Here is a 15,936-nt window from a genome sequence, read left to right on the forward strand (position 1 = left end):
AACAAAACAAAAATGGTTTGACCATATGACCATCCAGTACACTTCAGAGTGTCCATTATAATTGTTTGGAGTTCCACTACTGGTGACTTCTGCTTGTAACTCAGTGGGCACAGTACCACATCTTTGTTCAGCCATCTTTCACTTTAGCACTGTTGTAACAAGTATTAATACTAGAGTTTGGAAATAAACAGCACTGTGACCATATACATGAATGCTGGAAGGGAAGAGAGAGGAAATAAATACTAAGGTCTGCATCCAAGTAAATGGTGTGCTATTGCAATTATCTCACAACTAACTAGAAGACCATACAAAGGTACCATTAAAAAACAACAACAATCTTCCCACTTAGCTTCATCTCTCCCACTGAGATGTTTACATCAAGACTCGATACTCCGAGCTCCTTCTATATTGGCAATGATGAAAAAAGCACTCCTCAATAGCAGTCTTGACTACATAATAGCCTTTGAAAGTGCTTCAGTTTTCTCCTGGCCACAGAGAGATCTTAGGGTAAATATAAATCTAATGAAATGATCTTAGAACTAGTGAATTAATTTCAGAAGTTCTTATTATCCGTATCTAGTAATTAAAAGAAAGTGAGAATTACAACAACCTTTGAGACATCACACACTTCATGAGGATGAGTCTGCTCTTGTGGCTTGAGCTGGAGGAGCTAAGAACTCACAAATTCTGTCCTGAGAAAAACAAGTTCCCTCCATAACCTTCTGCACATCACTTAAGAATCACCCTTCATTCTCCACAGTTAAGATGACTGCAGAATACTAAAGATGAGTTAAAGCCAATCTCAAGATTCATCACTACAACAAGTCCAGAGTAGGGCTACAAAGATGACCAAGGGGCTGCAGCACCTCTCCTGCGAAGATAGGCTGAGGGAGTTAGGGTTGTTCAGCCTGGAGAAGAGAAGGCTCCGGGGAGACCTTACAGTGGGCTTCCTGTACCTAAAGGGGGCCTACAGGAAAACTGGGGAAGGACTCTTTGTCAGAGGGTGTAGTGATTGGACAAGGGGGAATGGCTTCAAATTAAAAGAGGGTAGGTTTAGATTAGATTTAAGGAGGAAATTCTTCACTGTGGTGCTGATGAGGCACTGAAACAAGTTTGCTCAGAGAAGTTGTAGAAGTGTTCAAGACCAGGTTGGATGGAGCTTTGAGCAACCTGTTTTAGTGAGAGCTGTCCCTGCCAATGGCAGTGGGGTTGGAACTAGATGATCTTTAAAGTCCCTTCTGACCCAAACCATTCTATGATTCTGTGATTCTTTGATCAGACATAAAGCTTTCAGAATTTCAAAGACCAAATATTTTACATCTGTAAGGCAAACTGCAACTTGCAAACACCATGCAATAACCTGAAAACTATTTAAAGTTTTAAAGCATATTAAAAAATGTTTTTGTTACATAAATCATTTACTCTCACCACTGCAATACAGACATATAAAATGGGTTGGAGATTAAATACATACCTGTCTGGCATTCTTTGTTTTGTGTATGAGGTTTGCACGAGGTGGCCTTAGTCTGTGTGATTGGCTTGCACAACAATGCTTTGTTTTTTAGAAGCCTAGGTGGTTGTGATGATGGTAGTTTTAGGGCATCTGTCTGAGTACTAGCCTGTTTGGAAAAATATAAATGAGGGCAGAGTCAGCACTGGTTGTAGTAGGATATCGTAAGATTAGTATTGTCATAAGATTAATATTTGTTCTCTGCTATGAAAGGTCAAACAATTTAAAACTCTCTTTGTTGATAAAAAAGATCATTTAAAACTATTGTAAAAAGAGCTTTTTTTTTGTTGTTGTTGCTAACAGTGCAGAGAAGAGATCTACAAGAATGTTTGGTTTCTGTAGTCAAATAACCTCTATAAACTTTTCATCTTAGAATCTTACTGATGGTAAAGATCTAAAAAAGTCTTAAGATACTTTTGATGACTAAAATATTGGGTGATACAAATATGCAAAAAAAAACCCTTAGTAAATCTATGCAAAACCACTGAAAAAGAATACAAATAAAAGATGAACGCAAATGCTGGCAATATCAGTGTCACCTCCTGATTATACACAGACTGACTATTCATGCTTGTACTAATTTCATGTCCTGCAATCTGTAATTTTCAGTTGTGCATTCATATAACAGGGTCAGTTTCATTAGGGGAAATTCATACTCTAATCCATAAATGACTTTTCAGCTAAAAGTAAGGGTGTCCATCTCCCAGAAACAAAGAGCTATATAATCAAAATTTTATTATATATTCCAAGAGAGTTGCAAGATCTCTCAAGAATTGGAACTCTAGGAGTTGTTCACAGATAAGAAGTGACAGTGGTTCCCCATAGCTCCACTACCACAGCGACAGGGAGTGGGGAAGAACAGCTAAGCTGCAAGAGCTTGGTAATGTCAGCCCCAGCAGCCCACTCTGGTTCCCTTCTTCTTGTGGCAGCCCTTCCTGTGGCATCACATCCCACTTCTGGCCACAAAAGGTAACCTCAAGTACTGAAGCCACACACAAATTGTTCGAGAGCTAGGCATCTCAAGAGCCACAATTTGACAATCTTTGTCTTAAAACATCAAATCATTCTGTCAATGGACACAAAAAGACCTTTATACCACACAAAAAAATACATCTGCAAATTGGGTAAGTTTTAAATCTCAATCACAACCAGGAAAAGCAGTTACAAAATTAAGGTGCTAAATTATTGGATACTTTACTTGTTATTGATACAATCTGGACGAAAGTGAGAAAAAGAGTCTCTTGTAAAACTTACATCTCCTATTATTTTTGCTGTCACAGTAGGGACTGCACCTGTGAAGAAGAAAACCATACAAGATTAGCCTGTGTACTTATCGTCAAGGACCACAACCCATACTCTGCCAAAGTCAAGAAAAAGAATTCCCCTTAAGCCTTATTCCCTAGTATATGTAAAGAAATTTAACTAATTATTTATACGTAAGGAAAGGAAGGACAAAACCACAACCTTCTGTATCGATGGGAAGCATAATGAAGAAGTGGCTGTTGTCCTCAGTGGAAAAGATCCCTGAACAACTATAAACATCCAGGAATAGAGATTTAAAAATAAAGAAATCATATTCAGTAGTCCTACCCTGTAAAACATTGTTGGAGTTAACCGTAGGCTGGGCAGCAGGGGTGCTTGCAAGGGACACCACATTTGCTATGACAGGGGTTGAGTCCTTTCTCAAAGAAGGTGGGCCTGATGAGGAAGCTGGTGCCATAGAAAGGTTTGCTGGGTAGAACGAACAGAAGAAAACTAAAATAAGCAATCACATAATTTACAAAGCAGCATTTTAGAAACAATACCCACCCTCCAACTTTATCTCCAGATGAAAAAGCCTGCTTTATGAGAAGAGTACGTAGGTGTCAAACTGCAGGTTTTCAGTTTAAATAGGACTTGGCTCCATAAGCAAACTTAAGCTGTTTTCCAGTCACTGAAACATTTCAGAAGTTCATCACAGCATGAAAACGGTTTTCTGTCTCTAATAGTATGTGTATTACAGCAGCACTCAAGAGACAACAGAAGTGGATGCCTCACTGTGCTCAGCACCACACATCCGTAGTATAGGACACAGTCAAGATCCTGACACGTAATGAATGAGGTGATTTTTATGAGACTCTCAGTTAGAGGAATTCTTAGGTTCTTTCCATGTGAAAGCAACATAATCAAGTTTCATCAAAAACAGTGTTCCTGAGGCACTTCATTATCCTGGCAGCCTCCTGTTCAGAGAGATGCCTGGAGCCCAGTTTTACAAAGGTGTTGAAAGTGATTGAAAAGTTAGTGCTTATGTTCAATCTTGAAAATCAGAGCATAGGTTTTCTTTATGGGCAATCTCATTTCACACCTGTGGAAGTTTGAAACTACTTGAAGAAAGACAGATATCTAAAACTGAGCCCATTCAATGACAACAGGTATGCACCCCAGCAGAGGATGTATCTTAAAAATTTCACTGAATTGAATTTCTAAATAAACGCTCCTATCACCGTCACACACACCAAGAGGTAATACCATTCACATCCTGTTTTACCTGTGTTGTTTGTGGGTGGAGGGTCAGAAGCATTTTGCTGATTACAGAACATCAGAATACAAAGCAGATTGCAAAAATGCTTGATCTCCCCTTGCCATTTCATGGACTCACTGAGTTTACCTTGCCTCTTACAACCATCACACTTTGCCATCTAGGAAAACAGAGGGAGGAAGAAATCAAACAAATGTAAAAAGCAACAAAGAGTATCTGCACACAGACCTCTTCATATCCTGCTCAGCAAATAAACAGGGTAAAGAAATCTGTAAAAGTGCATCATTTTCATAGCGTAACACAAAGCAGCAGAACACTGTTGTTTTTTTTTCTACAAACAATATTAGGTTTTCTTTATATAGGAAACTGGTACTCAGCAGTTAAGAAGGATTTACTCATCTCTCACATGTATGTAACATATGTATGTTTCATGGACATACAGGTCAACTACAGGCAGTTCACACAGCTCCTAACGTTCAAAGATTCTTTTGCTAACAATTTTATATTCCAGAGGATGCTATGTGAGAATATTACTTACTTGATAAAACAAAACTGTGAATTTAGACATGCACTCCTCTGAGCAAAAGTCTTCCATTTTCCCCCCAAAGTGATTCTGGACCAGTTTGGGGGAAGTCTGTAAACAGTAACTGCACATTTTACAGTGGTTTCCCCAGCGTTTCGCCAAGTCATGTTTATAGAGCAGTTTACAACCTAGAAGAAAAAACAGCAAAACAACAAAAGCAGCCTTCAGTAACAAAATGATATTTGTTGGTCATTTCTAGTTCTGAAATTCAGTTATGTGTGTAATAATTGGTTGAAACATACCATTAAAACGAAGTCTGAATGAAGTTACAGGTTTCCAGACTTAAAATCCATTTTTTATACCTAAATGATTAGGTTTTTTAGTATCACCAGATATTTTTGATTTGGTTTATCTGAGAGAAAGTCTTACCCTTTCTTACCTTCACTACAGAATGTCTTATCTATGCCTGAGAATCGCACTGTCTCCTTGATAATCTTCTCAATTCTGCAGTATTCACACAATGCTATTACACTGCTCCTCTTCTTATATTCATCACAGCAGGTCTTCCCACAAAACTGAAACATTTTACCCTGCAACACAGCCAGAATGTTTTCGTTTCAATGTTTTAGTGTTTCACAACCCAGATATTACATTTAAATAGTTAATAAAAACCCAGAAGCATATTTATGCCCTTGGAAATTAACAATTGACAGCACTAGCAAGTAAGTTCATTTAGCTTTTCAGCAAAGGCAGCACCATTTTCTGTAGAAAGCCCTCACCGATGTGCTTTCTCCAGGAATTATAAGGATCACCTCTTGGACCAGAATCAGGAATGTGCTTATCTAGCCAAGCAATGGTGTGGTGTTTTTTTGTTTTGTTTCTGTTTTTTAAGATCGAAGAGTAAGTATCAGTATTAATTTTGATAATGGTTAAATGATACCAAAATCAGTACCAAATTCCTCCATAGCAGGTTATAGCAAGCAATAGAGCAGTACCTGACAGACCACAGCACAAAAATTACAATTTCTTGTGTTTCTGATTGAGAAAGATGAGCTTGAAAAGCCCTAGTTTTTATTACCTTGTAGTCAAGCAGTTCTGGTTTGGTTGCAAACAATCTGTTACAGTGCTGACACCTGAGTTTTACAACAGTGCGGGCAAAAGTGACTTGCTGGGACTGGGCAGCCAGCCTCTGTAGACCAGCTGCAGCTGAACTGCTCACTGAGCTGGGAGACACAGTCGAGGTGGTGCCACCTGCTGATACTGTTGCCCCCGACGGAATGCTTACAATGACTTGACCTTGCGATAGGGGTACGACTGAGGAGTTCATTCCTGCAGGCTTGTTGAACAAATTCTGCAGGAAAGCAAATGGAGAAAGAGACCTTATTTTACAATATTACATATTTTCCCCAACGTCCCAGATACTTATACCACCAATTTATAATTCTATTAAGCTAAGAAGAAATCCTAGATGTCACACCTGAAAAGCTACTACACAACTGTAGCTGCAAAAATTGCGTATGCTCCCATCTGACATAGCCAAGTGATACTGAGGGTTTGCTGAAGTTTTACAGCTGTTGCACTGAACTTGAACACCTGAGAGCGAAACAGAGAAGAAAAAGTGATTTATGCAACACTGAGTCATATTGCAGATAATTTTGCACTGTGCATACAAAAACAGAGATTCTGAATGACAAGTCAAGGTACACACAGAAGCACAAGACAACATTTCTTCAGATTCAGAAGCAGACACTGCAGATGCAGGGCCTGTTGCTTACCAGATCCTTTAATTAATCTCCCAGTATCCCTAGGATGTCAGTATGCATTTTTCTATTTTACAAGAAAAATAGCTGAGAATATGTTTGCCTAGCTCAAAGCAAAATTAGGCAGAGATATCTAAGCTAATCACCCTGGAGAACGGGGGCAGAAGAGTCACAGTGATGGTATAGCTTATGCCCACACAAGATTTGTCTAGCTGCTAAACCCCCCAGCTTCACTTACAAGAGCAGAAAATAGATTAAGGTTTATTATCATGTTTAAGTGCTATAAAAACAAAGCTAAAATGGCGACACTGTCACTGTTAGGTTTATCTATGTTAGCAAGTCCTTATGTTTCCATCTCAGCACCTTCCCTTCAAAAAACAAACAAAAAAATAACAAAACCACTTTCCATAACCCCAAAAAGAATATAAGCCTTACTTTCAAGACAAATTAAGTTTGGATATAAGCTATGTGACATTATGCTTCTAACAGAGTAAAAGAATAAAATTACCTGCAGAAGTAACCATTTTTACTCTGTATGCTGACAAGCAGTTAACAGAGCAAAACAGTTCAGTTTTGCCTAAGTTGTTTGTGCTCTCTATCATCTCAGCCGAAGATCTCAAGGATTTACACAGTGTGCAAGGTGTAATTTTAGCCGACTTCTGTGGAAACAGTAAAGTTGGTCATTCATTTGAAGTTTATTATTTTTATTAAACAGGAAATTAATCATGAACACATAAAATGTCTACAAAAATGAGAGCCAGCATACTTGCAACAGCACTTAAGTTACAGCTGTATTATTTTTGATGCATATACACTTATTTGAGTTCTGCTTGTTATATTTACACTTTGATCATCTGAGATGTGGACACTGTCATTCAGGGTAAGCGCTACTTTTGCAGGCCAGCTTGAGCAGTACCAAGGCTGTTAGGAGAAAGGCCTCCAAGTATAAAATACAATGCGTGTTTTAAGAGCAAGTATCAACCTTCAACATTTTCACTGAAAAGCAACATTTTGCTTGTGACTTAATACATCAGCTATATATGTAAGCGATATTACTACTGAGCAGAAGAGAAAACAAAAAACACAGAGGTGGCAGAATGGGGAACTAAGTGCCCTGAATAACGGGGCAGCAAAGTCAAGCCACAAAATGTACAGTTACACTATCTTATCAAAAGGCAATTTTTTCCTAAAGTAATTGCATTAAAATAAGTCAAAAATAAATGAGCTATTATAATAAAGGTTCTCTCAACTGCTCAGTTCTTTAAGAGGCACCATTAAAATTGAAATTAAAATATTAAAAATTTAAAAACGAACATCAAAATGATCAACTAATTATTACTTTTCCTATCCACTTAGTTCAAATGCCACAATTTTAACAGCTGAAATGAGTCAAAAATGAAATGTCCTCTCATGTCTTACTATTATTTAACGTACCCACTTAAGGTTGTGGAGCATGTCTGAGACAATATATTTAGAAAGCTGGAATTTTTGGAAATAATCTCTTTTTCAGCGGCAAGAAGAATCTGTCATAGTGTGAGATACCCTACAGTTAAATTACTCTTAGTTTTTAAGGATCCTTAGGCAGCTCATGAGAAACTACACTACTGTTGCCACAGCATGGAGAATACTCAGAGAGCATCTCAAAGAGCATCAAAAAAGAGCTTTGCTCATGAGGTTTGTGTGCTTTGTCAGATGATGGCCATCTCCTGAGAGGCTGGCCCAAATGTGTCAGAGTCAACTGTTGCTGAGTGGTCCCACTATATCTTCTCTCACACTGGAGTACTCTGGTAGCCTTTTCAGTGGTAAGGGAAACATAGCAATGTATGTGGGCAAAAATTAAGCAGCAAACGGGAAAACGAGTATCTTAGACCAAGATTGCAACTGAAATAATCACCTAATAAATCAAAACCTATTTCTTAAAACACCTAAAATCTAACCTAAGATGTACTTTTAATATTGTGTCAAAATATACCTGCTTATACGCTGTCACACACGTTGAGCTGCAGAACTTTTTTGACTGTCCCTCTATTTGAAGCATGTGACATTGGCCAGACCCACTGTAGCAGTAGCCTCCACAATTCTCGCAACAGTTCATGGTCAAGTTATTAGCTGAGCGGAACTTGGAGAAGCAGGCATCACTGCAGAGCTTGTGTACGACATTCTGGTAATTCACTTCATGTCTAATCTGGAAGAAAAGAAAGAAAATATAACAAGAATAGAATTATTATCTAAGTTCATCTCTAAGATAGCAAGTTCCCTGATTTAAAGAGAATTGAAATGAAAAATAAGTTTTCAATTACCACTGCATTCTTCTGGCACATGCTGCACTTGGTTGAAATGCTGTTAGTGTGAATAGTAACAACAGGCTTCCTTTTCAGTTCATATGTAGAAAGACACGACTGGCTGCAGAAATCCTTACTGGAATTTGTACTGTCAAACTGGGCAGTGATCACATCCTTTGGATTTAGAATGTCTCTACAGAAAAAAGAAAAACAAGCATACAAAGAGATAAACATTGGTTCCATGTCAACTTGTTCTCCTTTCTGTTTTTGCAAACTAAACATTCTCTGGAAGAGGGTGGATTTATTTATTTGATTTAAAGCTTTTATTTTTGCCGATCTAAGTACTTGTCTTTTCCTGTTAGGAAAGTAGTTAAGAAGTACAATTCTCAAGTGGATATATTGTGAAACATTTTCTACCTGGAATTAGGAGTGGACTATAAACACACCAGGTTGTATCATTTAATCCTTTTAAAAGACACTGGTAAAAGGTAACCATTTTGTACAGTACTTACTAAAAAAATAGAAAGCAGGATATGTAGATTAATTCCTTTTAACAATGAAACTATCAGTAATAATGGGATAGGGAAAAAAGGGAAAAAATGAAAGGTCAGAATTTCTAATTGCCATGTAGTTCAGCCCTAAATGGTCTGACTTGTATCGTACCTTTCCTCCTTTTACCTCTAATCTACCATTGTGTCTGCTGCTGGATTCAATAAACTGAACTTTTCCCTTCTCTCTTTTGAAACAGTCATTCACAGAAAATTTTCAAAGACCTTATGTCAAAAAATTAGGAGCAAATCTTTGTATCACTTCCTTGGATGGAAGGATGCCTCCTTCTTTCTTGTCTTGTCACATATAGATCACATTTCAACTTAATAGAAACAAATTACAGCCAAGACTGCTAAACTTTATTACAAGGTCTTTTCACGCTGAGACTGCAAGCAAAAAGAATAATTAATTGAAGTCTCAAGTTTAAGTTCAGTTGACCTTGTAAAACTGAAAGTAGTAAATTTATTGTTGAAGAAACGATGCATGAACAAAGCAGTGTTCACTTTGTGAAGTAACTTCCATTACTAAAAATAATGCATAAGAATAACTGTCCTCTATAAACAGACCCTAGCACAATCACTCTGTGAGGTTATTTGTTCACCTCAAGTTCTGGTATAGTAATATGACAGCTTAAAGAGCTGGCCACAGAAGTCTCTTTTTGCTAATCTGAAGATAATATAAATGAAAACAAGATTTTAATAATTAAAATGTGTTGTTTTAGAGCTGAAGATTCATGCTGGTGTTTCCAACAGGACTGTGAAAAATGTAGGTCTTCTTTTCTCAAGATTTTTTTCAAAGTAGGCTCAGAAAAGAAAACCTTGCCGTTCCACTCTAGGCCCAGGTAGAAAGTAACTGACTTGGGTACTGAAATCCCAACTACTTGAAACACTCAATTCTTACTATATTTAATCTCTGTACATATTATGAAGGTTTAACCGTGACTAAATAATAGCTGCAGTAACATATTTTGAAGAGCTAAAACCTACAAAAGTCTGAGCTCACAGAAGGGAGCCAGACCGGAAAGCTACTTTTTGTGTAGAATCTAAGGAAATATCTTGCCTGGAATATATTAATTTACCCATGTTTTATTTCATGTTATGGATTCAGTAAATCTATTTTCATCTAGAAGAAATAATACATGAAATATTTTTTGAAAATGTACTTGTTTAGCAACTGCAATGACATTTTAAATCAGAAGGGAAGTGGAGTACCTTTTGAAATACATATAATATTTGGCTCTTTTAAATTAAAAAGAGACAAAGTGTACACTTCACAGCAGAGGCTTTTAAATCTATCTGTATGCAAAACACAACTAACTAAATGGAACTGAAAGCAGACAGACCAATTAACAAATAACAGTATCAGCCACGATTTATTGAAGGGAAACATAACAGAAGTGGGCATTAGAGAAACAGCATGTCGTATAAGAAGTGAACTGAAGCCTTTTCATTATCTGCCTGAATATCAATTATTACTCAAACAAATTAAAACGCTGTCCTACTTTGAGCAGCTTGAGCAGGTTTTCTTGGTAGAAGCTGGTGGGCGAGAAGCTGGAACAGTGTATCCAGTGAGGCACAGTGTGGAGCAGAAGAGCTGGGTAGAGCCTTTCCTCTGGTATGCTGTTTGCCCCTTCTGCAGGATTTTTTTACAGCCAGAACAGGAAACCCGAACAGCTGTGGTTGGAACTGAAGGAAGCATTTTACTCATGCCAGAGGATGCCACAGCAGGCTGGAAACCTGATGACAGCTGTGGAGCTAAAAAAAAAAAAAAAAACACAGAGAAAACATAGAGTAACTGTTATATTTGTATTACACATAATTCACTTTTGTGCAGGGGGCAAGAGCAAAGCTTATGACTTCACTGGGATTGTCAAGGTCTAAGGGAGAATTAAATAGCAGATGAACTCTCTAAAAATACATGCCCTGCACTGGTTTTCTGCAGAGTAGATTGTTTCAACTGCTCTTAAAATCGAGAATGCACTTTTAACATCCCTTTCACATTCAATTCTCCTTTGCCTCAAAAATACAATTATTTTTCAAAATCTCTGATTTTGATTGTCTTTAAAACAAAACCAGTTCTTTTTTCCTACTGGGGTTAGACCTAGCAATTGAAATGCAGCATAAACTGCAACACCATTTGGGAAGGTGATGTACTGTATAGATTTAAATAAAGTTAGTCTTGCCTATTCCTTACCAAGAGGACTGCCACTGACTGAAAATACAGCACTGATTTTCAGCTCCCCTTCCTGAGTTTTTGGCTGTTGGCCGTACTCCTAAAACAAAGGGAAAGGAAAAGGAGAACAAATACACACATGTAATAACAGGTGACATGATTTCCAATCTTTCATAATGCTGTATTGAATCGTAAGGCCCAGGAAGGAAAGAGAGAATCTCCTAAGCCTGTTGCGAGGTCTAGGCTCACAGATGTTGCTGTACAAGCACCACACGCAGAACCTGCTCAGAGGTTCAGAGCGAAGTGTACAACGAGAGCATCACGTAGAAATGGGAAAGTGACTGCTTGGTGCCTTCCCTTTTCCAGTTGCATTCTCAGACACCTTAGAATTTAGCATCAACAAAGCTTAAGAGAAATCTCCACTTTCCAGTTACACAGACTTTCCATCTAGAAGCGTTCTTCAGCCCTTACCCTTACTCTTGGAAACAAGCTCTATTTCCAAATTCACAGATAATAAAAACAGAATACAGACTGAGACCCAGATGGTGAGAAGCATTCTGCACTTAACTGGGAGGCTGAGCACCTTGGAGGAGCCCAAGGTGAAGCTTCACAGCACATTAAGAAATTTTAAACTGGGACAACCTCATTCGGCCCCACCTCCCATCCTGGACCAGGATGCAGAACTGACTGAGAGAGTCAAAAATTAACTAATAATTGTAGTAAAAACTTTTTTTTTTTTTTGGTTAGCTCCACAAACCAGCTGTGTGAAGCTCGCAGCACTACAGGCAGACCATCACAATCCCTACTTAGACTGGCTTCGGTGAAAGGGGAATAACCTCACGTTTTCTCCAGGATGAGAAAATCCCTGCAGACAGTTGCAGGTGGAGTAGCTGATACAGTATAAATTACTAGCTTACCTCACAGCAGCTATTCATACTTTGACACCATGTCTCCTGCCTGTGCTCTAACTAGAAATTTGAACCATAAAGCAGCTTGTAACACTCCGCATGTAAATCTTAATAGGCTGAAAAGAATAATCTCTTGGAACTACAGAGATGATAAGATTTAGCCTACTTACAGCCATTTGAGAATAGCGAGGCCATGATGTCATATTATGACTGAGCTAAATTAACAGTTGCTGTCTGACTGCAAGGTAAGCCCATACAAAATCACTGGGCAAAAATAAGCTCTCAATTTTCAGTGGCAGTGAACTGCTCCCTCAGCTTAATCCACCTCCTAAAAATCACACCCTGGCATCCATATAATGTACGTTAAAACTTAGCACTTTTCCTAGCACTTTCGTGGGAAAATTGCAAGTTTCTAGACTAAGATGACCAAACTATTTCTCACCAGGTTTCCCAGGAGAATATTCAGCAGCGTTAGTTTATCAGATCAGTTTATCTATCAGACTGAAACATTCAAATCCACACCATGGGTTGTTTTTTTTTTTCAATAATACAATTTAAAAGCTAGTTATTTATAGGAATGCAATTTTTAAAAGCATTTTAACCGCAGTTTTATCCTTAGTCAATACTAGTAATAGAAACAGAAGCAAACCCTAGCATCAACTGTGCGTGATCAAGAATAGTTTCATAGCAGTTTAACTGTTGGAAGCCAAAAACCTTCAGCTCCAACTATCCGTTACAGCAAGAAACACTCTTCTCTTTCAGGATGCATGGAAAAAAAATTTAAAACATATTATTTTTTATCTAAATCAAAACAAAAAACTGTCATCAGTTCTCATACTTCTCCAGTATGAGGCAAAGGATTTTACTCCAGGAATTAGTATTTTGATCAATAAGATAGTTCAAATTCTCAACATCTTCACTTTTACGCATTAATTTGACCTTTGATAACCATGGACATCTTGCACTACATTCCACACAAATCCACACAGCAGCTGCCATCTTGGGAGGACAAAGGAATAGACAGATTCAACTAATCTACACATGGTTTGACATTGGTTATGCTTAAGGGAAAATAAAAATGAACAATCTCATAGACACTGAACAAATCAGAAGGGCAGTGAAATCTGAAGAGGTTCAAGTACACAGTTTACTTCTTTACTTTATTCAGCCAAGAGTAGCATGGGAAGAGAAGAAAAAACGTTGGGAAGACAGGCCCAGAAATAAGATGAGGTATAGCAGAAGTACATAGAATGATACTAGAAAAACTAATGCCTGAACAAGAACACCAGAACTACCATCAATGCAAGTGGGATGAATCACCCTGGGAAGTTCTGCGCACCTATAATGCATGTAAAGTTTGGCATGTAACCCAAATTATCAGCAGTGAGGAGACAAGAATTGCAACATGGATCATTTCCTTGGTGTCACATTGCAAACCAGTGGCAAAGAGACAGGTGAGAGCTCAGCAATCCTTGCCCCAGCACTGTACAATCCATAGGTCAGACTTTCTCCATTTTGCAATTATTGAACTCTTACCTATATCATCATAAAAGATGTCAGTCTCAAACGAGAAAATCACTTGACTTCACTGACCTGTATGTATTCAAATATTTTTGTAAGGTAAGACCTCTAAGTATTAATTTAACAAAAACAAACAAAGAACCATTGTGCTCGCAAAGACAACCGTTAAGAGGGAAGTAGCAGGAATAGCACTATTTAAGCTACACAGCTCTAACTCTGACAATTCACAAAATATTCAATAAAACACGATCTGTATTTTATTTTCTAGGGAGATCAAGTTGAGCTGAAGTGTCTATATTGCCACAGATTTCATCACGAAAGTTTTACAGCACTTTGCTTTGTCTCTAACCGACAAGCATCACATTTTCAGCGACACGGTAACATGACATCAAAAAGTAGGGGGGTTGGGTTTCATGGTGCTATAAGAGGGAAAAATCCTTCTACTAAACTATGTTCTTCAAGTTAAATTTCGGTCAACAAACCAAATAAAATGCTGAACTTATGTCCAGCTTATGCGGTCAGTTGTCAGACCAAAATGAGAAATGCAATGGGAAACTTACCTCAGAATTATCAGGTTCATCTTTAATTTTGTCTAATAGTCCCTGCTGTGGGGCCATAGCTTTATCATATTCGTCATCCAAAGGCTCCTCCTTAATTCTAATATTTGGTGCAAAGGAATTCCCCAGCTCTTGTCCAATAGATTCCTTACTAGAAAATAGGTAGCTAGACTCCTGAAACAATAATATGAAAAAGAATTCACCCTCCTGCATCTGCCATGAGGAGTTGGGCTGCTGCCAAGGGGAGTTTCTGTTGCAGACCAAGCGAAATGGGTCCTGCCACTGGAAGGTGGGAGAAATGAAAGGCAGCAGCTGCTGCCTCTACCTCCCTGCAGCACCCTCTGTCATCCCACCCCCAATTCTTTTCACTCCTCTGGACAAAGCAGAAGCCACCCAGCTCTCTAAGTTGGTTGTCAGTAAGGGCATTTCGTTGTTTGGGCAGTGTCTCGTGTTGATAGAGCTGTTCCCTGTCTCATCTGGAAAAAAGGCAGCAGGTCAGATGGATGCATCCAGGTCTAGAATCGGCTCACCAGTCACAGTCAGACCATGCTGAACATCAAAGTGGCTATCAAAAGAATCCTCACTTCAAAGAGAGGGTCAGCAAAATTTTACAAAATTATATGCAGACTTTTTAAGTAGCAAAGATGTCTACGAGTCAGAAGGTCAGTTTTCTTGACACTCAAATTTACACTCAAATATAAAATAAGTACTTCGAATTATTCCAGTATATTGCTGCACTTGCAAAAGTGTTTGAAAGATCTATAGCTTACCCTGAAGTTAGTTTCTGGAGTTTGTGGCGCTAACTGCGTCCGTAATGTTTCTTCTACTTGATTATGAACTGAGGAAAACATATACATTAAATATAAATGAATACAGATTCCAATGCATTTCCTTTAAAACTATCTAGAGTCTCATACTGCTCCCCAACCCCGTAGTCTGACAGCACCTCAGAAGTATTAAACTACTCCCTTGCTCTTCCCTGCAAATAAGATGGTGATCCTTAAAGAGAATTGACATTTTTTATTATTCTACTGGGTCATTATTTTCCCATTCCAGCAGAACAGTTGGAAAAATCTGAGGCAGAATTGTTCATTCAGATCTTCTACACCCCAGTGACTTCTGAATTCTGCCACGTTTCTACTTTTAAATCAGAAAATATTTTTTCAGAGCAACAACTTCCATCTTTTTCTTTGCAGGTCTTTTGCCTCTTCCCCTTTTCTCAGGAAACAGCAGCTTATACATTTTTAGCAAGTATCTTTTTAAAAATATCGGATTTGCCTGGATACTGGATGCTGCCTTTGAGCATTTACTAAAGCTGTTCCAATTACTGGCTACTCTACCTGAGGCTGCACAGCTTTCAGCCACAATCTTGTAACGGTAGGTATTTACAATTTTCTGAAATATGTCTTTTGCACAGAAATATTCTTTACTTGATTTCTACCTGAAGGCAAGAGTAAAAAGACAACTTAAACTCTTCTTTATTTAAAAAAAAAATGTATTGTTTCTCTATCATTTGTGGAACCTGGAAGCACTGATTTTAAGACGCTGTTGTTATATGTACAAAGTTTAAATATGAGAATTGTAAGCTGTAAATCTCAGCAAGTAGTCAGGAGGCTCTCACTTGTTGGCCAACCCT

The 15,936-nt window shown here is 38.1% G+C and overlaps 1 protein-coding gene across 6 annotated transcripts in view; it reads right to left on the reverse strand.

The window, feature by feature from the left end:
• The window catches only part of LOC106038019 (zinc finger MYM-type protein 4), a 46,199-nt gene that overhangs the window by 16,344 nt on the left and 13,919 nt on the right, over nucleotides 1–15,936 (reverse strand). For 4 of the 6 annotated variants that reach the window (XR_010826504.1, XM_066982677.1, XM_066982673.1 and 1 more), the window contains 15 exons: nucleotides 15,071–15,138; nucleotides 14,304–14,474; nucleotides 11,336–11,414; nucleotides 10,644–10,896; nucleotides 8,612–8,786; nucleotides 8,284–8,496; nucleotides 6,820–6,970; nucleotides 6,029–6,144; nucleotides 5,630–5,902; nucleotides 4,991–5,141; nucleotides 4,567–4,739; nucleotides 4,038–4,188; nucleotides 3,101–3,241; nucleotides 2,765–2,802; nucleotides 1,475–1,619 (listed from right to left, as the gene is read on the reverse strand). Coding sequence is in view for 5 of the 6 variants with exons in the window: in XM_066982677.1 (XP_066838778.1) it covers nucleotides 1,475–1,619; nucleotides 2,765–2,802; nucleotides 3,101–3,241; nucleotides 4,038–4,188; nucleotides 4,567–4,739; nucleotides 4,991–5,141; nucleotides 5,630–5,902; nucleotides 6,029–6,144; nucleotides 6,820–6,970; nucleotides 8,284–8,496; nucleotides 8,612–8,786; nucleotides 10,644–10,896; nucleotides 11,336–11,414; nucleotides 14,304–14,474; nucleotides 15,071–15,138 (2,298 nt within the window). In the remaining variant the exon portion in view is untranslated. The remainder of the gene's footprint in view (nucleotides 1–1,474; nucleotides 1,620–2,764; nucleotides 2,803–3,100; nucleotides 3,242–4,037; nucleotides 4,189–4,566; nucleotides 4,740–4,990; nucleotides 5,142–5,629; nucleotides 5,903–6,028; nucleotides 6,145–6,819; nucleotides 6,971–8,283; nucleotides 8,497–8,611; nucleotides 8,787–10,643; nucleotides 10,897–11,335; nucleotides 11,415–14,303; nucleotides 14,475–15,070; nucleotides 15,139–15,936) is intronic. The other 2 variants (XM_066982674.1, XM_066982676.1) reach the window with 2 other exon arrangements.

The sequence above is a fragment of the Anser cygnoides genome, chromosome 24, assembly GCF_040182565.1.
Source record: "Anser cygnoides isolate HZ-2024a breed goose chromosome 24, Taihu_goose_T2T_genome, whole genome shotgun sequence".
NCBI classification, from domain to species: Eukaryota; Metazoa; Chordata; class Aves; order Anseriformes; family Anatidae; genus Anser; species Anser cygnoides.